This window comes from Schistocerca americana, chromosome 4 (genome assembly GCF_021461395.2).
Source record: "Schistocerca americana isolate TAMUIC-IGC-003095 chromosome 4, iqSchAmer2.1, whole genome shotgun sequence".
NCBI lineage: Eukaryota > Metazoa > Arthropoda > Insecta > Orthoptera > Acrididae > Schistocerca > Schistocerca americana.
Window position 1 is genome coordinate 186948232 of NC_060122.1, and position 24595 is coordinate 186972826.

At 44.8% G+C, this 24595-nt stretch overlaps 1 protein-coding gene across 1 annotated transcript in view; it reads right to left on the reverse strand.

Moving 5' to 3' along the window:
* The window catches only part of LOC124613335 (hemicentin-1-like), a 465174-nt gene that overhangs the window by 32751 nt on the left and 407828 nt on the right, over nucleotides 1-24595 (reverse strand). Inside the window, exons 10-12 of the mRNA XM_047142031.1 lie at nucleotides 23992-24285; nucleotides 11086-11382; nucleotides 4090-4356 (exon numbers count right to left, since the gene is read on the reverse strand). Coding sequence (XP_046997987.1) covers nucleotides 4090-4356; nucleotides 11086-11382; nucleotides 23992-24285 — 858 coding nt within the window. The remainder of the gene's footprint in view (nucleotides 1-4089; nucleotides 4357-11085; nucleotides 11383-23991; nucleotides 24286-24595) is intronic.

Here is a 24595-nt window from a genome sequence, read left to right on the forward strand (position 1 = left end):
ACTGCCCATCGCACTACCTTCAGATTTTGTGATAACATAACCCAGTGAATAGTCCGTCAGAAACTGAACACAGGTCACACATGAAATCAGGGCGAAGGTGTACTGAAATGCCAAATGAAGAACAAAATAGAAACAGTTAAAGGTCTAAGCTTAGGATGTGCAACATCGAGCAAATTACAAGAACCTCGACGTCGTGGTTGCGTGGTCCTGGTGCTGGACTGCAAAGGGGGAGATCCCTGTTCAAACTTCCCTCGCACCCCACTATTTTCGCACAAAATTATCAACTTTCCGCCCGGACATTTGACGTGTCTGTTCTCTTTCTGTGGTCTTGGAAACTGTCATACTGTTCATTGGTTATAGAATATGAGTCATATTCCGTTCTGCGCTCATCGGCAGCACACCGCGCCTGGTACACGCGGCGCTCGGGGACCACAGCACAGCTACGACACCTGAGGATGGGCTGATAACAGTCCGAAACCGGTCAAGTGAAAATAAAATAATTTACAACTGAAGCGGTATTTTCAACCTTTGTCATATGGTAACAATATATTACCGTGGCAAGTAAATGGTATAAATAGTGAGAGCAGGTGAGATGCTGCCTAGACGTCTTACAGAAATGAAAAGAACAAATAAACTGGTGTAAACCATGTTGCAACAAAGGAATGCAAGAGAAAAGAACTTGCAAAACCGGACGCTAGAGTCATAACGTGTGGTACTTCTCTAGAACGAGTAGGGGTTACTTGCTTCTGGAGGTCCCTTCCTTACACATCGCTGTTGCAAACGGACGTTGCACCACGACGCACACAGATCTGAATACAACGAACAGACACGCCAATGACCGGCAGGACAGTTCATAATTTTGTGGGAAGAGATGTGTGGAGCACGAGGGAGATTTGGACATCGATTTCCCCGTCCGTAGTGCAACAGCTTGACCACACAACCACGACACCGTAGATATTCGACTTCACTCGATGTTGCAAATCTTCAAATTGGACCATTCGATTTGTCTATTTTGCTTTTGTTTTCACGGTTCAGTACACCTCCTTCCTGTTTTCATGCCTGATCTGTGACCAGTTTTTGACGGTCGGTCTACTGGGCCATCTTACGACAGTATCTGAGGAGGGTGCATGGGGAACTTCCCTTGTAAGTACAAAAAAATCTCTTCTTTTTAACTTGGTAATAGATACTCCTGCATCACAGGTCGTTTCGAATGACGGCAGGTGCTTGTGCCGGACTCCCGGTAATGGTAACTCACACAGTTGGCCTCAAACATGTCCACGGTTAGACAACATTCCATGGAAATTGGGAGGTGGGGGTGGGGGGTGTAGATCAGCAATGCTTTCTCATGCTAGCAGTCAGGTGGCCGTACGCCTACCTCCTGTTCATCCCTAGATGTCAATGGGAACGTTTCCACAGCGGCAGGGAACTTTCATTCATCATAGTTCAGCCAGCTTGTACGATATAATTATAAATTACGTATACAACTCTACCTCATGAATCAGTATAGCTATCAGTGAAATTCCTATTATAATCCCTACAGCAGTTCCTTAGATTAACCCAAACATATATATATGCGAGGGACGTTCCGAAAGCATGTTTCATTCTTGTTTTTCTCACGAAACTACATTGCCAAAATCAAGTACACAATGTCATCAAGAACTACACACCTTGCACTATTTTTCGACATACATTGCAGGCATTGAGACATTTGTCGTAGCGTGGAATAAGATTGAAAATATCACTGTGGTAGTACGCGGTGCCCTGTGCCGCAAGGAAGTGTCGTACAGCCTACTCCACCGCAGCATTGGTTTGGAAGTTATGTCCTGAGGGTGAAGCTTTCGATGAAAGTGCGATACATCAAGATCGGGGCTGTAGGCAGGGTGATCCAATCCCTGTCATTCGAAGCGACGAATCTGATCCTGAGCGAGCATTGCAGTGTGTGGTTTTTGGGTTGTCGTCTAAGAGCGCAACACCTTCACTCAAAGGCCTTGGTCTCATTCGGTGAAAAGGGGACCTGAATTTGTCGAGGGTGTTGTAGTAGCGTCCTACAGTGATAGTCCTACCATTTGACAAGACATTCAGGACGTCCAGGCTAGAAACGACGGGGAGGGCGGCATTTAAATTTATTGTGCCGTGTGCTCCTGCGATTTGATTGTTCTGGTGTAGTGTGTTCGATCTCTTTCGATTCGCTTTGCGGTGCGCGGTTTGGTGTGCCCTCTGGGGTTCCGTGCGGGAAGCCGAAAAGGAGTCTCGGGCTTGAGCGGAGGGACGCCGGAAGATCGCGAAGTCACGTCGGCAAGTGGTGTGAGTGTGGCAGTTGAATTGGGCCGGCCGAGCAGCGGAACTGGAGGTGCTGCAGTGACTCGCTGTCGTTCTTTTTGTTTACGAGTTCAACCTTCTTCACGATGTAGCTACGGGCTGGTGCTATTCTGGCCATTTCCTTATTAGCGGCATTAGGATTAATATTGTTAAAGGTGGGCTGTTAGTTTGGTGCATCTTCATCTGGTGGAGTTACAGCAAGACTTCTTTCTGTCGCGTTCTTGCGTTGCTGAGCAGTGAGTGTTCCCACGTCAGGTGTCGAAATACTGACTTGTACCCTGGTTGATTTACGTGTGAACTGTAGTGCCTCTGTGGGCGTGTTCGTTTAAATTGTTGATGAAGTGTTTCACACTACCCTTACTTGGGTGTCTTTAAATTGCATTTCAGTTTGTTACTGAACTTATGTCAGTTAAGGGACGCTCAAATTGTCACGCTAGTCTAGTAATTTTTAAGTCTACTGTGACACCACTGTTTACCTGTTCGATTAAAATTAATTCAATCTTAACCACAGCTAGGAATAATTGAAGGCTAACTGTAAGAGCCGTGTATTTTTTTTGTCCTTTTCTCTTACCCACTGCCGGCCGAAGTGGCCGAGCGGATCTAGGCGCTACAATTTGAAACCGCGCGACCGCTACGGTCCCGGGCTGTCTCGGGCATGGATGTGTGTGATGTCCTTAGGTTAGTTAGGTTTAAGTAGTTCTAAGCTCTAGGGGACTGATGGGCTTAGAAGTTAAGTCCCATAGTGCTCAGAGTCATTTGAACCATTTCTTACTCACTACTGTTCAGTGTTAAACTGTTTTGGAAACCCCTTTGACATCATTTGACGGTATGGTTTTAGAAAGAATCCTGTGGGTACCGTTGTTAACGGCTCCTGTTGCAAAGGGGTTTCTGGCCCACACATCTACTGCACGCCAGGGGTTTAGTGCCAACCGCCAACAGTGCGGTAACTTGTTATCAATCCTTTTCGACTATCGATGGATTGCTGTGGTAAAATTCTAATGGAGGCACTGTCTCGTTAATTTGTCTGAACTGAATGTGCTTGACTTGTAAAACAGTTCATTACTGATTCTGAGTAGTTTAATCAGAGGTAGGGCACTCGTTATTCTGGACCAGACTGTATTTGGAATTAATTGCATTGTCTTAGTAAATCGGTGTGCTACGTAAGATTATAACGCAAGATCCATTGTGGGTAATATTTACCATTTAACTATATGAGTTGGTCCTGTGAGTCATTGTGGCACACAAGGTCACGTAAGACAGTACTGTAGTGGGCAGATATTACTATACGTCTGTGATATTATTTCCTATAAGCCATTGTGCCCAATAGATTTTGTAAGACTTAAAATACACTGACCAGTTTGGTAATTTTCCGTGTTTTGTAATGACATTTTACAAGCATTAAAATTTTGGCAAAGGTTTGAATCTCATATTTGCAGATTGTTTGATATTAGATAGCTTGTTGATGATCCATGTTAAATCAGCTCATGTAGATTTAAATTGAACAAGTTATATGTTGATATGATGTTACCAGTACCCTGCATGAATTTTCTTGCGTAATACATTTTGTATTCTATCCTCAATTTGTTGCTCAGCCTTCTACTCCAGCAGCCCCTGTATCCTGCTCCCAACCATATCATCTATATACGTCTAGCTGAAGATAGACAGATGAAATAAAAATCAAACTCGGTCAATTTTTTGGAAGAAACATGTAAAAGTCTTTACATGGCATTCACCCTTCAAGTTAAGTTAATGAAGCTAGAGTGTACTCACAGTCGTCGCAGTAGGAGGGCACGACGTCGGGGTTGCGGTCGTCCTTGTCGGACAGCTCTGCGGCGGCGGCGGCGGCTGCGGCGGCGGCGGCGGCCTTCTTCTTGAGCGCCAGCTCGGCGGCGGGTGGGGAGCCGTCGCGACGCCGGCGCCGCCGCCTGCGGTGCAGCAGCCACGCCACGGCGGCCACGGCGAGCAGCAGCAGCGCCGACACCAGACCCAGAAGCGCCCCCACCGCCGTGGGCAGGTCCAGCGACAGCGGCACTCCACCTGAGGCGGGCGGCGTCTCAGTCACTCTCTGGTCAACTAATTGCCACTGGGACTGGACGGGTTGTCACACAGACATAAATATGGAACAACTCATTTCAAACAGCTGCTGTCACTGTAGTACGACAAGCGAAACTACAAGCATTTCGGTGACTGTGCAACCAAACGACTAGCGTTACGTACTAGAAGCACTGAGAAAAGTTAACATACAGCAACATCGATACCAGATACAACAACATCTAGGAACAGGTCCAGTAATCGATGTGCATTTTCAACTTCTCGCGGCGTAATGAATAATCCATTAAATTTCGGGCATGCAGCCGCGCAAATAAAATTTCTTCTACTGATATTTCGGCCGCGTATCGTCCGGCCATCTTCAGAGACTTAGCAATGTCAGGCTAAATAGTATGGATGTTCTTGTTAGTTTTGACGTAGTATCATTATACACCAAGGTACCTTTAAAGGACTCTTTAGCTCTTATCAACCAACATTTTGATAAGAACATTACGGCCTTATTTGAACATGTGCTTTTATCATCTTATTTTCAGTTTGATGGTGAATTTTATGAGCAAATTGACGGTGTTGCCATGGGAAACCCCCTCTCCCCTCTGGTGGCTAATTTATTCATGGAAGACTTCGAGGACAAGGCACTGGACTCAGCATGTTTTAAACCCACGGTCTTCTGGAGGTACGTGGACGACACATTCGTGGTATGGCCCCATGGTATGGATGAATTACATCGATTTCTTCAGCATTTGAATTCTATCCATGCTAGCATTAAATTTACCATGGAAATAGAAAAAGACGGGTGCCTCCCCTTTCTGGATGTTGTCGTTCGCCGTAAAAGTGATGGCACATTAGGACATGCCGTACATCGGAAACCAACGCATACAAATCTGTACCTTCATGCCAGTAGCTGCCATCACCCTTCTCAGAGCATGGGTGTCCTTAAGACCTTAGTGCATCGGGCGCACTGTGTATCCGATGAAGACAATTTACAAGGAGAGCTAACATACCTCAAGAGTATTTTTAAATCGAATGGATATTCTCCGCAACAAATTCGTAGAGCATTCGATGTAAAACCTAAAAAGAAGGTATACGATGCGGAAGAAGATAGTAATTTCTTCAGATCTAGGGCGTTTCTGCCTTATGTGGGTGCTCTTTCTTCAAAGATAGGCCGTATTCTAGAAAAACACAGTGTTAAGGTGATCTTCCGGCCCCCCACGAAGATTGCGGCTTTACTCGGCTCTGTAAAGGACGATTTATTGCTTCGTAAGGCGGGTGTGTACCAGATTCCTTGCGGAAATTGTGAGCAGTCATACATAGGTCAAACAACACGCACCGTTCATGAAAGGTGTGTGGAGCACCGAAGATACACACGCCTATTACAACCAGACAAGTCAGCTGTGGCCGAACATTGTATTGATACGGGTCATTCGATGAATTACAGTGATGTGAAGATTTTAACATCCACCTCTTCTTTTTGGGATTCTGTATTCAAGGAAGCCATAGAAATTCGATTAGCCAACAATTTAATAAACAGAGATAAAGGTTTCAATTTGGACAAAGCATGGAATCCGGCTCTTGGACTAATTAAATTGCAGAGAAGTCGTCACCGTGTCATCGCCGCCGATCAAACATCGATAAGCACATCGAACGTCCGTACGCTTTCGCCACAGGCGGCGCAGCATCTGTGACCCGCATGCGCAGTACCGCCGCGGTGGAGCATATAAGGCCGCGCTTGGCACCTTGTCATCAGTCTTGTGACTCGCTCTGAAGATGGCCGGACGATACGCGGCCGAAATATCAATAGAAGAAATTTTATTTGCGCGGCTGCATGCCCGAAATTTAATGGAGGTCCAGTAATCGTTTGCCCATCTGAGAACACTACTGATCCCGGAGGTGTTGGCCGGCCGAAGTGGCCGTGCGGTTAAAGGCGCTGCAGTCTGGAACCGCAAGACCGCTCCGGTCGCAGGTTCGAATCCTGCCTCGCGCATGGATGTTTGTGATGTCCTTAGGTTAGTTAGGTTTAACTAGTTGTAATTTCTAGGGGACTAATGACCTCAGCAGTTGACTCCCATAGTGCTCAGAGCCATTTGAACCGGAGGTGTTGCAGCTCGTCCCGTGACACTGGCGACTAGGATGAACACAAGCTTCCTGGTACATTAAAACTGTGTGCCGGGACGAGGCTCGAACTCGGACCTTAGCCTCGCTCGGGCAAGTGCTCTAACATCTGAGCTACCCAAGCACGACTCACGCCCCGTCCTCGCAGCTTTACTTCTCCCAGTGCTTCGTCTCCTACCTTCCAAACTTTACAGAAGCTCTCCTGCAATCCTAGCAGAACTAGCACTCCCGAAAGAAAGGATATTGCGGAGACATGGCTTAGCCACAGCCTGGGGGATATATCTTTCGGGAATGCTAGTTCTGCAAGATTCGCAGGAGAGCTTCTGTAAAGTTTGGAAGGTAGGAGACGAGGTACTGGCAGAAGTAAAGCTGTGAGGACGGGGCGTTATTCGTGCTTCGGTAGCTCAGATCTTAGAGCACTTGCCCGGGAAAGGCAAAGGTCCCGAGTTCGAGTCTCGGCATGGCACACAGTTTTAATCTGCCAGGAAGATTCATATCATCGCACACTGCGCTGCAGACTGAAAATCTCATTCTAGGATGAACACAGACATGCTCCTAAATCGGTACTGCTGATAATGTCTCAAAAGTTGCTTCCTACGTACGCCAGCATTTCTAATGAAAGTTGTCACACACTAACAAGGAACACCATAAGTGCGAGGTCACGAAAGGCCAATGATGTATACAGCTTTCGACGCCCCACATATTGTCAACTATGCGACCACAGTATTGGCTGCTAATGGCAACAGGGGGTGGAACTCGAGATGTCCAATGATGAGCACGGCGTGAAGCTATTGAGCGTAGTTGAAATGCGTAGTCGACGAATATCTCACAACAGAGCTACAATGCTAGTGGTGCTGATACAAAGCAGAGCTACGGCAGCGGTAGCGTTCTCGCTTCCCGCGCCCTGGTTCCCGGGTTCGATTCCCGGCGGGGTCAGGGATTTTCTCTGCCTCGTGATGACTGGGTGTTGTGTGATGTTCTTAGGTTAGTTATGTTTAAGTAGTTCTAAGTTCTAGGGGACTGATGACCATAGATGTTAAGTCCCATAGCGCTCAGAGAAAGAGCCACGGCAACGATAAACAAAGCAAACATTGTGTTTTATCTACAACAGTGGCTAAAGTTGACATTTCCTTCACAAAGGAGCCCAGGCAATTTCCCAGAGTGAGAAAGAAGGGGCAGATGAAATATTAGCGTTTCTGCGAGATAAGTCTATCGCATGTGTGGTGTCGTACACGTTCGACTGGGCGGACATTCTAAATGAAGACGTAACGATGACGATATGTGTTTAACAAGTGATAGTGATACTGAACAAGTGTCGAGCCATGTAGTTCATCATCTTTGTTTGACAGGTTTGACAGATCCCGTCCCCAGGAAAACGCGCTACAGTACAATCGTCGTCCAAGAAGCGGGTACTACAGGTCTTTGTCGAATGTTCACAAGAGGGAATCTGTCGCTGGTAGCGTACCCAGTGACAGAGCTGAACTCAGAAATGGTGCCATGTCGTCTTTTCGAACGGGTCCCAGTTCACAAGAGGGAATCTGTCGCTGGTAGCGTACCCAGTGACAGAGCTGAACTCAGAAATGGTGCCATGTCGTCTTTTCGAACGGGTCCCAGTTTGGCTTTCTTTATGGCTTTGGTAATACCGTTCTGTGTCGGTCCTAACGAGAATGAACATATCATTATCTTTCAATAAAATGATGCAAGATTCATTGTTGTCCTTGTTGTACTACTTCGATACAGCACGTTCTCTAGATCGATTCAAAACATTTGGTTTACGTTGTCGAAAGACGGTACACCACCCTCGTCCGTCACAAAATTTTATGAATTCTGATAGAGCTGAACCTGCACGGAATGACAGACCCGACCCTATCATTAAAGCCCAATACGACATCATGACTACCCTCGTTGTTACTGCCAGACATTTTAGTGCACTGGGCACTAAATTGCGTACTCTGTATACCGGCAAATTAGTTACAATATGAAAAAAAGACGAACAAAAAAGGAATAACCGGAATGGGACGTAAATTGGGAGATCTACATGTACGGATAAACAAATGTGGATTAATTATTTTGGTGAGAGAGTTAACAATGTGACCTAGTCAACAAGTTGCTCCATCTCCGATTCTTTTGCAAGCAATTATTTGGCTTGGCATTGATTGACTGGTGAAGTTTTTGAATGCCCTTCTGAGGGATATCATACGAAATTCTGTCCAACTGGTGCGTTACATCGTCTGGCGGACTATAGTCTTGTACCCCACCGCTGTCCGGGACGTCTCCAGACAAGTCTTACTCCTGGAATCTCGTCACTGGTGTAGGATTGTCTGTAGAAATGAGTTCCGCTTTGAATTGATCCTCAGTGACCAATGAATATACGTGTGGACAGTGGTGGGATACTCACCCTGACTACCGCCTGCCACATGGCACAACAAACAATAGTGATGGCCTGGGATGCCATGTCTTTTCATAGCAGCAACCCTTTGGCTGTCAACTGCGGCGCCCTTATAGCACAGCAGTACGCTGAAGATATTCTCATACCCGTTCTGTTGCACTTCATATCAACCTTCCTGAGCTTTACATCATTTTAGCAAGATAATGCTCACCCGCATGCGGTAACACTTTTTACTGCTTGTCTTCGTGATTGGAAACCCTACCTTGCCCAGCAGTGACGTCGGATCTCCCCCCTAACTGAGAACGTTTGAAGCAACACAGGCAGGACCTTCCTATCATTTCTGGATTTAGAGTACGAACTACAAACTTATGTATTAGAGCTACTTTTACAGTTAACTGTTGACAAAAATCGATATAAAAACGACGAATTTCGGAACCCTCTGGGTAACTTGAGACATCGGTGCCTTGTTAGTCCATATGGTTGTTGAATCACTAATTGAAGAAACAGAGAGTTTGAACACATTACCCAATATTGTCATGGATAGGATCAAATAGAAAACACAAGCTTCATTATCTAAGGTTTTCTTGTAGCAAGTATTCTCCAACTGCCACTAAGTCCCACTGAAAGCGAAACCTTGGCTGAAGAATATCCTCCATATTTGTGATACTATAGCACAAAAAGAAATTCATTTGAAAGATGATAATTAGACAACAAGCCAACAAGATATAGATATATAGATAGAGAGAGAGCGAGAAAGGCTTAACAGCAATGATACAACTACTGTCGTGAAATTAACCAATGTATTACTACGATGCCCAAGCTATAAAACTAAGTCACTTCTCGTCGACGTACTTTCTGTATTCTTGTCGGGCCGGACGGCAGAGTAGTTATGTTGCACGAGCGAAGTTGCTTCCTCGAAGTGCAGCTAAATTGTATGCTTAGCTGTTCTCTCTTGGTTCTGTTTTAGCACACATAACCCGACGAAAACAGTCTATTTATTAAAAAACTAAAAACCCGCCTCGACTGCGAAAAAAGCACCTAGTGTTAAGTGTTAACCCAGGTTTCGGCGTAGATAACTATACCTTCTTCAGAACAACAATAAAACCCACAAGTGCCTAAGAAGACCTTTGTCAATGATTAAAAGAACACCATAGTTATACATTTATAAACGTCATGGCGGGTCATGGCCCATCGAACACAGGCCAGTATGAGGTGGAGCGTACACCATTAAGTTAAGTAGTGGTTTTGACTTTGTACTTACGTACTGTTAGTGTTTTCCTTTTCTTTTTCGTTTATAAATGTATAACTATGATGTTCTTTTAATCATTGACAAAGGTCTTCTTGGGCAATTGTGGGTTTTGTTGTTGTTCTGAAGAAGGTGTATTTATTATGCCGAAACCTGGGTTAACACTTAACACTAGGTGCATTTTTCGCAATCGAGGCGGGTTTTTAGTTTTTTAATATATTAACCAACGACTGCTGAGGCGCTGCGACGTTTAAGGTTCTTAAACAATCTGTTTGGCAGCAAGGTCTGAAGGAATCGCACTTTCACTCTAGGCTGGCATCGTCTGGTGACTTACTATCAGTAGTTCCGATGATCCTTGCGCTTTACAGCCGGCTCCAACTCAACAACAAGTTGTTCCCCACACCGATGTCATCTCTCAACAGTATAACAGTCCGCGTCTCGAAGTCAGAACCGTGCTACAGTGGTTGGGGGGCCATTTCGTCTGATGTGAATCCTACTGAAAACATCTGGGTCGTTTTCGGGCGCCATCACCGTGTACACAAACTAGTGACGAGTTACATACGCGAATTACAAGACCTGTGCGTAGACGTCCAATCACACATTCCTCTAAAAAGTTACCAATAAACTGCTGGAACACTGATACGCAGATGAATTTCCTTCCCAAGACGGACAAAAAGCTATTAAGCAAGTGCTCATAATAATATTCTTCTCGGGTGTGCAGCCGGATCATAGCATCATCTTGACATCGGGTTTGTGTCAAGATGACGTTATGATCCGGCTGCACACCCTAGAAGAATATTATCAATTATTACGACGGGAAAGCCTTCGGAGTCACAGGTGGTCGTAATGTTTTGGCTCATCAGTGAAGCACCACTATTTATTTCTTGTTACACACTCACAGCACATAGAAGCAACACAGAGCTGACACAGCTGGCGTTACTGCAGCATCCTGCCGCTACGCCCTGATACTTACTGGCTCGCATCTCTGGCGGCATCAGCGTGGCCGCGTCCAGGGTGACGGAGTCGCTGCGGCCTTTGGCGTTGACGGCGGAGATGCGCAGCTGCAGCAGCTGCCCGGCGGCCAGCCCGTCGACGACGAAGTGCGGCCGCAGCTGCGTCATGTTGAACAGCTGGTGGCCGTTGGCCGCCTCCAGCACTTCCAGCAGGAAGCTCTGCGGCTGGCCGCCGTCGAAGCCCGGCGTGCAGCGCACCACCACCGACTGCGACGTCTGGTTCAGCACCGAGCAGTTGGTCGGCACGTCAGGCTGACCTGTCAACGGCAGTCAACGGCACTACCTGTCATACTTGTCATCACAAGCGGCTCGCCGATGTACTGACACTGGGGTACCACGTACTGACGTACAGTCGAGGTCTGATATCAAATGGGCTATCCTTTATGGGTCGCGACATGAATCTGTCTAGTTGGCACTTGTAACATTTTAAGTATGTAATGTAAGTGGAGTGTGTATGTTGTTACATCAGGTTAGGAAAAATATTTCTCAATTAACTGGCCACATCTTATTAGGATAAATTATGAAAACTTCTATGGCAGCCTTACATAATTCGAAACAAATGTGGAAAATTAAACTGCAAGTTGATTGTGAATATACACTACTGGCCATTAAAATTGCTACACCAAGAAGAAATGTAGATGATAAACGGGTATTCACTGGACAAATATATTATACTAGAACTGACATGTGATTATATTTTCACGCAATTTGGGTGCGTAGATCCTGAGAAATCAGTACCAGAACAAACAGCTCTGGTCGTAATAATGGCCTTGATACACCTGGGCATTGAGTCAAACAGAGCTTGGATGGCGTGTACAGGTACAGCACGGTACCACAGTTGTGACAAGCCAGCTGCTCGGCCACCATTGACCAGACGTTTTGAATTGGTGAAAGATCTGGAGAATGTGCTGGCCAGTGCAGCAGTCAAACATTTTCTGTATTCAGAAAGGCCCCTACGTATCTGCAACATGAGGTCGTGCATTGTCCTGCTGAAATGTAGGGTTTCGCAGGGATCGAATGAAGGGTAGGGCCAAGTGTCGTAACACATCTGAAATGTAACGTCCACTGTTCAAAGTGCCGTCAATGCGAACAAGAGGTGACCGAGACGTGTAGCCAATGGCACCCCATACCATCACGCCGGGTAATATGCCAGTGTGGTGATGACGAATACACGCTTCCAATGTATGTGGTGATGACGAATACACGCTTCCAATGTACGTTCACCGCCATGTCGCCTAACAAGGATGCGAACGTCATGATGCTGTAAACAGAACCAGGATTCATCGGAAAAAATGACGTTTTGCCTTTCGTGCACTCAGGTTCGTCGTTGAGTACACCATCGCAGGCGCTCCTGTCTATGATGCAGCGTCAAGGGTAACCGCTGCCATGGTCTCCGAGCTGATAGTCCATGCTGCTGCAAACGTCGTCGAACTGTTCGTGCAGATGGTTGTTGTCTTGCAATCGTCCCCATCTGTTGAATCAGGGTCGAGACGTGGCTGCACGATCCGTTACAGCCATGCGGAGAAGATGCCTGTCATCTCGACTGCTAGTGATACGAGGTCGTTGGGATCCAGCACGGCGTTCCGTATTACCCTCCTGAACTCACCGATTCCATATTCTGCTAACAGTCATTTGATCTTGATCATCGCGAGCAACAATGTCTCGATACGATAAACCGCAATCGTTATAAGCTACAATCCGACGTTTATCAAAGTCGGAAACGTGATAGTACGAATATCTCCTCTTTACACGAGGCATCATAGCGACATTTCACCATTTGACGTCGGTCAACTGCTGTTTGTGTATAAGAAATCGGTTGGAAAGGTTCCTCATGTCAGCACGATGTAGGTGTCGCCACCGGCGCCAGCCTTGTGTGAATGCTCTGTAAAGCTAATCAGTTGCATGTCACTGCATCTTCTTCTTGTCGGTTAAATTTCGCGTATGTAGCACATCATCTTCGTGGTGTAGAAATTTTAATGGGTAGTAGTGTAGTTGTATAAAATCATGTCTTTAAGCAAAATAAAAGCTCCCTTTCTCCCCAGGCCGCTATCTTGTGTTTTCATGGACTCAGCATAATGTGTCGTATCCAGCAAAGATAGTCGTAATGGGTGACCGGGTGCCCTTCGTGTGGCTATTTGCCACGCTGGTAGCCGCGCAGTCTAGGGCGCCTAGTGACGGTCCGTGCGGTTGTCCCCATCGGAGGTTCGAGTCCTCCCTCGGGCATGGGTGCGTGTGTGTTGTCCATAGCGTAGTTAGTTTAAGTTTTATTAAGCAGTGTGTAGGCTTAGGGACCGATGACCTTAGCAGTTTGGTCCCATAAGACCTTATCACAAATTTGAAAAAAAATTTTTGAAGTAGCCCTCATCCTTCCGTTGCGACGGAATTTGTGTGCCCAGCAGTCTCCGTCTAGTGTAATCCCTTGTGGAAATGTTCGAACGTTTTCTACAAGTTTCCTAATCGTGTAAGTGAGGCAGAACGCGGGACATTGCAAAGAAATACATCCATGGTGGTCGGCACATGGACCCTCTTTGATAATCCGAGGAGTGGTTTCGACCCGTGGCTGGCGTGCCACCATGAATTCCGAAAGCGGCGTGCTAACATGGGCGGCTATTCGGACAGGTGATTAAATTGAACTGTTTTAAATAACATGTGCGAAAATATTTTTAACATATCCGTGTGGAATGTTTATCGAATCAGACATCGGGTCAGAAATTTTACTGCTGTCTGTGGTTAGTTGTAGGTTTTGGTGTAAATGAATGTCGTACACGATGCCTTTGACTTTAGCCACAGTATCTGATATGGTTTTCTGATCATGACAGTAAAACATCCTCTGGATAGTTCAACACTTACGTCGATAGTACCGCAGTTTACATTTCTGTCGTTACTAACTTAACTTATTATGTGAGACTTAATGTGTTAAAAAGGATTGTCTACATAATGAAAAGAACGTTATAATTTCAACGTTTCACAGACCTCGAGGTCATTTAAGATATTCACTGACTCATTTCATATAAATGGGTGAAAAAAACAGAAAAATTATTTATTTACTTTTTTTTGCAATTAGCGCGATCCTTGTCCTCACATGGTTTCGAACAAATTCATATTTATATATCTTGGTAGATATTGAGTTTCGTCCATAATGCAATTTCGGCATCTTCGACACTATTTTGCATCACTCGATCATATGGGAGATAAACATAATGGTTAAAATCGTGTAACGAATGTGACTGTTATCGAAGTATACGCTTCCACGCTTATAACTGAATGCTCAAAAAACGACACACGAGTAACACACACATAATTTCCTTAATTTTATTACCTCACATAAGGCCTTTCTTGATACTATGTATGCCATTCGATGGAATACAAGCGTGTTACTATCAAAGATTATCAATGTTCTAACGTTAAATATCCCATAGAGAGCAGATGCTGAGACGTGTGAGTATTGCCTAACAGTGAGATTAATGAAACTTGGTTGCGGAATACTGGCACGAATTGTCCACAGAAGAATGGGAACACTGATAGGAACCAACCTCGAGGAAGATCATTTTAGTTTACGGAGGCCTGTAGGAAGCCACGAGACCCTACCAAACAGACGATGTACCTTCGAAGATATACTGAAGAAAGGCAAGTGTACGTTCGCAACATTTGTATAATTAGAGTAATCTTTTGACAGTATTGACTGAAAGACACATTTCAAAATAGTGGCTGTGTCAGAGGTAAAATACAGGGAGTGTAAAGTTACCTACAGTTTCTGCAGCAAGAGTACGAAAGGGAAGCAGTAGTTGTAGACTGTCCCATATGTTATTCAGTCTGTCAACTGAGAAAGAGGTTTAGAAACCCAAGGAGAAACGAAACTTCCTGACAAATTAAACCTGTGTGCCGGACGCAGACTCGAATTCGGGACCTTTGCCTTTCGCGGGCTAGTGCTCTACCATCTGAGCTACACAATCACGACTAGCGACCCGACCTCACAGCTTCAATTCTGCCAGTACCTCGTCTCCTATTTTCCAAACGTCACAGAAGCTCTTATGCGAACCTTGCAGAACTGTGGAATTTGGAAGGTAGGAGGCGAGGTAATGGCAGAATTGAAGCTCTGAGGACGGGTCGTGAGTCGTGCTTGGGTAGCTCAGATGGTAGAGCACTAGCCCGCGAAAGGCGAATTTCTCGAGTTCGATTCTCGGTCTGGCACACAGTTTTAATCTGTCCGGAAGTTTCGTATCAGCGCACGCTCCGCTGCAGAGTGAAAATCTCATTCTGGAACTTAAGTAGGAATTCTAAAGGGGAATTACAGTTCAGGGAGACAAAATAAAAAATATGATGACTCTGCAGTTCTATCAGAGACGGCACAGGAACTGGAAGAACACTCGAACGGAATGGATAGTGCCTTGAAAAGAGGTATTAAGACGAACATAAACCGGATAAAGCTAATAGAACTGGATTAGGAAATGAGAAATTTCGGACGTATATGGGTTTTGGTAGTTGGGCAGCTAATTAACTGATTTTGGCAGAGGTAGAGAGGATATAATGTGCAAACTAGTAATAGTAGGGAATTCATATCTGAAAAAGTGAGATATGTTACAATGGAATATAAAGTAAGTGTTAGAAAGTTTTTCTGCAGGTAATTTATAGAGTATATCCAGGTAGGGAAGTGAAACACTGACGGAAAACAGTTTAGACAAGACGAGAACAGGAGGCTTTGATACGTGGTGTCACAGAAGACAATTGAAAACTATACGAGGTACTCGAATAGCTAATAAGAAGGTTGTAAACTGAGTTACGGAGAGAAACTGGAGCATCATTCGAGTAAAAGAAGCGATCCACAGATAGGACACATCTTGAGGTATTGGGAAATCGTCGCATTGGTAGCCAAAGGAGACCAAGCCTTAATACAGTAAGAAGGTTCAAATGGATGTAGGTACGAATAGTAATGCTGCAATGAAGACGCCTGCCTAGAATGGACTAAGGTAGAGAGGTGCATTAAAACCGTCTTCAGACTGAAGACAATAGTAACAACAAAGTAGAGTGTGAGAAGAGCAGATTATAATACACTGAAGCGAAAGATGCCGGCAGTATCCCGTATACAAAGTATAAAATGACAGTGCATTGGCGGGGCTGTCTTTTGTACTCACAGATTCATGTGAAAATGTGTTAGGTGTAATTATGGATGCACGACGGAAATTAACGGGGTATGAACGCGGAACGGTAGTTGGAGCTGGACGCATGGGGCATCCCATTTCGGAAACCGGTAGGGAATTCAATATTCCGGGATCTACAGAGTCAAGAATGTGCCAAGAATTCCAAATTTCGGGGATAACTTCTAACTGAGCCATGCTCGGCTCGTGTTCGTGTAGTTTATTGCTTGACATCTTGTATTTGCGTTACTGCCGTCCCGTTTCTTATTCGATTTACTGGAGTCACTGAGCTGCTGGCTTGCCTGCCTGTGAGTGGCAGCAACAACGCTTATCGATAAGAGCACTGTCGTACTATGTTTGAAGCGCCTGCTAGTATTTCCAGGTCGTCGTGTGTAGGAAGTCAGTCGGGATGGAGCTCCAGTGACTTCTGGATAGGCAGTACTCGCCCGACCGCTGGGCACACACATCCACTGTCCGACAGAAGGAGACTTGAGCGGCGACGACCATTGACTGGTCATTCAGTCGGTCGTCTCATTGAGCGACGTGTATTTGGTCTTCCAATAGCTTCTGGGCCCCTTCAATTGATCATCTTGCAGGACTTGCGCCGGTTCCCTCCTTGTTCCGAGATGTCGGATGGCCAATGGGCAAGTGTTCCCTCTGCATGGTTGGGTCCGAGCCACAGTCTCCAAGTAGTCGTGTGTCCGAATGGGGTGGGGACGGAGCAACAGTGATGACCGGACAGACATCACTCGCCCGACCATTGCCGACATACATGACTTGAGTGGGGACGGCCTTGGTTGGTCGTTCGGTTGATCGTCTCATCGGACGACCTGTATTTGGTCGCCGACCGCTTCTGGGTTCTCTGTGTGTGTCGACTTGTGATTCGTCCTTGTTGTTTCACAGTCACTGGTTATAGTATTGTTCGAGTTGAGCAGCTATTTTAATGCCATTTGCTTGCTGCAGGCAGGGAGGCGGTTGGGACGGAGCAGGAAACAAGTGTCCAGGGCGCGAGGCCAGGCCGGGGCCGCTGGCAGTTTGTACACGCTGTCAGATTGTTGGGCTCTAGCAGCGAGAGAGACAAATTCGTTGCCTACCGAACCTGGACGCTGAAGTTCAGTGATCAGTTCATCTGTTATGAAACGTCAACTATTGTGACACCTCTTTGTTCATTTGCAGGTTGTTGCCTCCTTGGCTGTTTGGGCTAGTAACATTGTATGATGTGCGGAATCAGCGAAATCTCGCTGCTATATTCCTATGTTGTGATTAACTATTAATTTGACTGGTATCAGCGAAGTGCACCAGCGGTATTTTCTGCCCTGGTCGTTAGCGTAGTATGTAGGCAGTGTGCCTTTTCCTCGTCATGTTGTTGCTGTCCAGCACGGCGTGTGGTTCGACAGGCTTTCAAGTTGTTTGGTTCATATTTCCTTAGAGTCGTTATTGTTCCCCTAGGGGTGTAGGGCTGTTCGCATTCTCGTCCTTGGCTGATATACTCCATTGTTGTTCCATTGGTCGGACAGAAGGGAATTGGTTAAACTGTTGGTCGATCCTTGGGTCCTCCCTAATTTGGGTTGCCATCCGGATACCTAACTTCAATTCTTGGCTGCCTGTCTCACCACACCTTACGTTTGAGCTACCTTCCCAGGCCAACCCTTGGAACACTTCTGAGCACTATTTGTTCTGTTTGTTTTAAATTGTGATTTTCATTTTAGTTGAAGTATTGTGCGATGCTTTGGCCGTGTATGAATTCATTTTTTTAAATTTCACATAAAGGCTTTGAGCCGTGTTAAGTTAGAGTTTTGACAATACATCGTTTTCATTGCATGTTTTTTTTTTATACCTTCTATTTTTAATTGCTTTTGATAGAAGCCAGCCGTGCGGTTAAAGGCGCTGCAGTCTGGAACCGCAAGACCGCTACGGTCGCAGGTTCGAATCCTGCCTCGGGCATGGATGTTTGTGAAGTCCTTAGGTTAGTTAGGTTTAACTAGTTCTAAGTTCTAGGGGACTAATGACCTCAGCAGTCGAGTCCCATAGTGCTCAGAGCCATTTGAACCATTTTTGATAGAAGCCAGGCCGTCAGCCATTCTTGTGTTTGCTGTTTGGGTTTGGGCCTTCAGCCCAGAAAGTATCTCAACTTTGCCTTAACTAGGAATTTAGCCGTATTGTTTAATTGTGATCTTCTAAGCCAATGTGTAAATAAGTGGTTCTTAGAAAAATAAAGTTCTGTGTTTGATTGTGCAACTAACAGTAATTGTTTACGGCCCCATCCACAACATTAACCTTATCCTGTGCTCTCCTTGGCTACCTACCAATCAGGTTTCACTAACTACGGACAATGCATTGGTCGACGGCCTTCACTTGAAGACCGAGAGCAGTGTCGTTTGCGTGGAGTTTTCAGTGCTAACAGACAAGCAACACTGCATGAAATAGTCGCAGAAATCAATGTGGGACGCACGACGAACGTATCCGTTAGGACATTGCGGTGGAATTTGGCAATAATAAGCTATGGCCGCAGACGACCGACGCGAGTGCCTTTGCTAACAGCATGACATCACTTGCAGCACCTCTTCTGCGCTCGTCACCATATCGGTTAGACCCCAGATGACTGGAAAACCGTGGCGTGGTCAGGTGAGTCCCTATTTCAGTTGGTAAGAGCTGGTGGTAGGGTTCGAGTGGTGCGCAGACCCCACGATGTCATGAACTCAAGCTCTGAACAAGGCCCTGTGCAAGACTGTGGCGGCACCAGAATGATGTCGGATGCGTTTGCATAGAATGGACTGGGTCCTCTTGTACAGCTGAACTGATCATTGACTGTAAATGTTTATGTTTACCTCCTTGGGAATCATTTTCAGTCATTCATTGTCTTGATGTTCCCAAACAACGACGGAATTTCTATGGACCATGTCACCGGGCCACAGCTGTTCGCGATTGGTTTGAAGAACGTTCTGTACAATTCGAGGGTACGATTTGCTATCCCAGATCGCTTGACATGAACCCCATCGAAAACTGATGGGACATAATCGAGAGGTCAATTGGAGAACATAATCCTGCACCGATAACACTTTCGCAATTATCGACGGCTATAGCGGCAAAATGGCTCAATGTCTCCAGGAGACTTCCATCAACTTGTTGAGTCCACACCACGTCAAGTCGTTGCATAACGCCTGACAAAATGAGGTCCAGAACGATATCACGATGTTAAGAGGTATCCAAGGACTTTTGTCGCCTCAGCATAGTATTTGTTTATAATGAGAGACTGTGGCAATGAAATAGATGAGGCAATAATTGAGATAACTTCTAATGAGGAGTACAGTGTGTCAAATTCTCTGCTACGCAGGTTTATGTCTCCAGTTATTTCCCTAAATCACTTCAGGAGATTCCAGAATGCTTGCTGGGACAAAGACGTGGTGGAGTAAGTGCCCCATGTGCAATGACCTCATATCTGATGAGACATTAATTCTAATTTGCCTTCCTTAAAAACTGATCAGACGACAACGGGACACTTTGTTTCTCCTTAGCAGTTTTTCAACATACTAGTCAATGTCCCACAAGCAATTCCAGTAGAACCTTAGAACACAAAACAGGAAGCGCTGCCACATTCTCTAATTTCTCAGAGATTTGTACGTATTTCTGAAGTTAGCTGATTTCGAACGTGAGAAGTGTCATATAAGACAGATTTGACACTGTATTTAATTGGCACAAGTTCATTTTATACCATCTGATACTTTGTTCTGAGAAATTATATCGTTTTGTGAATATATTTACATAAGTGATCTCTTTCTTGCAGAAATGCAACGCTACATAAATATGTTTCTCATAAACAAAGTAAACCTTTCTTCCGAACAATGTGGAGAGAACTAGATGACCAGGATATGTTCCGAGTTTGGTCATCTCTTTTAACTCACGTTTTATTTGAGATAATGTTTTTGGTAATAGATGTCGGGTTCGTGCATACACTGGAGATCCTGTAATTGTGATCATCATAATTAACTAGAGTCAAACCACAATTACGTTTCACCTAGAGAATTGTAGGATATCTTAAGCAAATCTCGGTATTTCTACTCAGTCAAAAGCACTAAATTGCCGATAAGTACAAGTGCAGAGCCTGAAATAGCGATTACAATTCGTCCCTCAAACAACTTCTTGGATTTAATATCAAACAGCAGTCTGCGACACCTCTAAAAATTGGAACCAGTAATTGACTGGCGAACATCTGAGGTAAGATATGGCCATAAAAGTCTTATTCGAAGGCCCATTTCGATGTTCAGAAGGGGTTCACCACATGTATTACTGTGTTCTTGCTGTGTGGAGTTGCCGTTTCCAATCATTTTCGCGACCTAGTGCTGTTACTGCCAATGCGGACACGTCTGCTGAGTCAACGAAAAATCAACGATTCGTGTAGCGATAAGAAATGAATAGATGGCAAGATGGTTTATCGCCCACACACAGTGCCGTACCAAGTTTTCCGTTGGAGCATTAGTGGACTGTTGAGAAACAAATGTTCTTATGGGTGCGTATTTCTTCCCATTCTGCTTCAGCTTATAAAAATGCCAAGATATGGGATGTTACTGTGCACGTCGCGGAGATTTTATTTTGATTCTCTATCGTGTACCAGTTCGTGGATTTTGACTCTGGCTCGTTAGTTCTGGGACCTGCTACTCCATGTGCTAAAGTCTGTCATCACGAGCTGGAAGCGAAATAAATTCAGTAGTACACTGGAGCTGACTGGTCGTCGAAATTTCGAAGATTTTGTCAGTAATAGAAGCCACTGCATTGATAGATACATCTTGATTAGCTGCTAAAATAGAATCTTCGCTGGTTAGCAGCTGTTGAAGAAAAAAGTCCTCATTTAACGGCTCTCTGGCAAGAGTACGCGTCTCTCTGAGCACGATAAACGTTTTATTGTCTCCTAGTTCTACTTCAACTAGCATTTATTTTTACATTACGTGACATTGATTCTGAAAACTCTGAGATAATGGATGATTTTAAATCTGTAGACGAAAGCTGACAATGGTTTGCTAATGAAATCCGAAATTACCTCCTAAACATCGCTTTCTAGTGGTCACAAAGTATCATCAGTTCTCCTCACTTTATTGCTTAAGTTTGCGGTTACGGACTGTTATTCCGCTTGTAAAACTCTTATTTTCATATTTTTATCGCCGGAAAGATGATATTTTCAAAGCTATACGCCATATTTCCAAGCCTGGTTATTTGATATTGGGTTTTCCAACATATCGCTCATCTAAATCCACGCAGTAAAATTTAAAACAAATTGATATTTGTGTACTCATGATCACGTCGGGGTTACCAGCTACAGTTCTAGGTTATAATAATTATTTATGATTATTTGTTTCGAGAAGGTTTTGTCACACAGAACTACGTAACAACATAATACTGCAATGAATACACGTATATTTTGACAGTCATGTTGCGGTAGGTACGATAATCAGATAAACAAAAGACTTTCTACCGGTATTTGAATGTGTATCGCTATTGTTAACACAGTATATATTTCACTGCATCAGATAGAGCCACAACGCCCAGTCTCGTTACAAGCTTTACTTTTACGTATTTAGGTATTTTGCGTAATGCTAGGGGTTTAAGGGCCAAAGAAATCATGGATCGAACAGCTGGAACGGGATAGAAGAATTTCTGGATGTCACAGGTGTAGCTGTACTTCTAACAAGGGATGTTCCAAGGTATCGGAATGATTGCCCGATTTTTGATAATTACTTTGTATCATTTCCTTTGGTAAAGTACATGTACCCGGAATGATTCCATACCTTTGGTCCTATTAGATGAAAACGAATTCCAAATTGTAGATGTAAAGCAAACGCAAAGAAAGGAACGTCGGTATTCCCTATGGTTTTTGAACTTATCGAAAAATTTTGAAAACATAGTCAGCGATCTTAAAACTTGTTAAAACTAAAATTTAAAACAGTCTTGATCGCATTGTTTTTTTTTTTTTATTGGAGTGAGTGACCGATTTCGACTCTTTCGTAGAGTCATCTTCAGACTCCAGAGCGGTGGATGGACACTGCCAGACGAGTCCTCTCGACCTTTGTGTAACTGCTCCTAGGGTAAGTAGCTAACGTTAGTGGAGCCGACATTTCCGTGATTAGAGGTGTATTAAGATCAACATTTGCATAATAAATTCGTAGATCACAGGTGCAGACGTATGATAAATTTAACAGGAAGTGTGTTGTCCTTGACAGGTTTTTCATTGTTGGTGGATATAACTGACACATGGGTAGGGTGGCCATGATGGACTCTGTCATGGGGAGCTATAAAAATAAGGAACTACTGGTATGTACGTACGTTTCACCATTATTTTAAACAAGTGTAGAGGATTTCTGGTTGGTATACAAATACACATGTTATTTAATACTTTAGATACAAAAATTGTGCCCTAATAGCCAAACAATGCACAATTGCAGTATGTACTTATTTCAAAAGAAATTCTGTTCCGTGAACGAAATGAGTACTTTTACTATTTTTTCCATCGTATCTTGTATACCAAACGACATGATTTTTGACATGTTACCTAAAACCTATACAATGCGTTCGGAAACGCGCTGTGCTCTGGGATACTGAATACTCACAGAGATTGCAGTGGATGTTCGAACCACAATTGACAGAATACAGGTTTGCAGAACAATTTTTTCTAGATACTGCTTTGTTTTCCAGTTCATTCTAGTATTGCATAACATTTAAGTGGTCCAGTTCACGGAAGATACTGAGTACGATGGGGATTGTTTAAATGTTCAATTTGTTTTCAGATTGTGGTGGTTTCAATCGAGGAATGTATTTTTCTTGTTGAACGTTCACAAGGTGATGGACATACATATGTATTGCAAGAGGCGTTTGCTGAAAATATATCTGAAACCGCTGTACCTCATCGTAATACCGTTCTATGACTTACTGAGAAATTTCGAGGGATTGTCTTTGTATTAGATGTGGAACGAACTGGAGCATGACCACAACAAAACGAACAGAAGTTGCTGGATATTTTTAATTATATGCATCAGAGCTGAACAAGCTAATTGCGTAAACTGGTAGAAGAAATTATACGGTGTATGCAATCGCGCATTAAGCAGTTAGGAGAACATTTAAACTGTTCCCGTATAAAGTGACAGCAGTGCAAGACTCTAATCCGTTACTGCAAATGGTTTACGTGTTTTACTGACAAGAACACCTTTGATAGTCATGATGTCTTCATCGATACCGAAGAGGTCTAGTTCAATATCTCTAGTCACGTTAACACACAAAACACGCGACCACGCTCAAAGGAGAATCCACAAACCTTTCTTCTTTGGAGAGCAGCAATCTCTGTAGTGTATCGCGAAAGACCCGGCACGCTTTGTCACTTAAAAATTAAACTAACAGCGCAGGTGAAAAGTAGATCTGCAGAGAGCGTTTTCCAACAAAATTAAGCAGGACCAGACTTGTATGGCAACCCGTGGGCATCATTTCCTACGTATGATATACTGCACAGCAACTTTCCGAACACCTCATATTAAACAAAGCGATTCTTAACTGCATCTGTCCGTTCCTTTTGCTGATAAGTCTTGCTTTACTCAACCCCATCCCACCGCCCCAACTTGATTTGGGTGTCAGATCTAACGCTTGTGAAGATGGTTGAATTTAGCGGCTACATGCAAGAGTAGAGTAGCCTCCAGAGCCGCCCTGTGTTGGGAGGTAGGGTAAGCACGGAAACCGTGCGAGGTCGCTAACCGGCCGGCACGATGTGGAAGACGCACGGCCGCCGCTGCTGCCCCACGCTGTTGTCGGCCCAGCACAGCACGGACCCGTAGTCCATGTCGTTGACGGGGGCGTGCGCCAGCTGCGAGGCGCCCGCCGACCAGTTGAAGCGCGACTGCGGCACGTCCAGCGTCTCGGCGGAGTTGTTGAAGGCCCAGCGGAAGCCGACGGCCTCCGGGAAGGCCTCCACCTCGCAGCGGACGTGCGCCACCTCGTGGCGCGCCACGGCGTACACCCGCCGCTGTCCGGGCCGGCACACCGGCTTGTCTGCAGCACACAACAAGCCACGTACTCCTTAGTGTCAGCCCTAGAACCTGTACTGTAGATGCGTGCGCGTGTTACCTTTGTGTCACTACCTTGGTTTAATCGGCAGGTAGTAGCAACAACGCTTCGGGCCATTCGTAATTTTCGCTTATCCTACACACGACTTTTACTGGTATTTTGTACATAGTTTATTAATATCCTTGATGGCTTCTACACTATGTGATGAGAAGTATCCGGACACCAGGCTGAAAATGACTTAGAAGTTCGTGGTGCCCTCCATCGCTAATACTGGACTTCAGCATGGTGTTGCGCC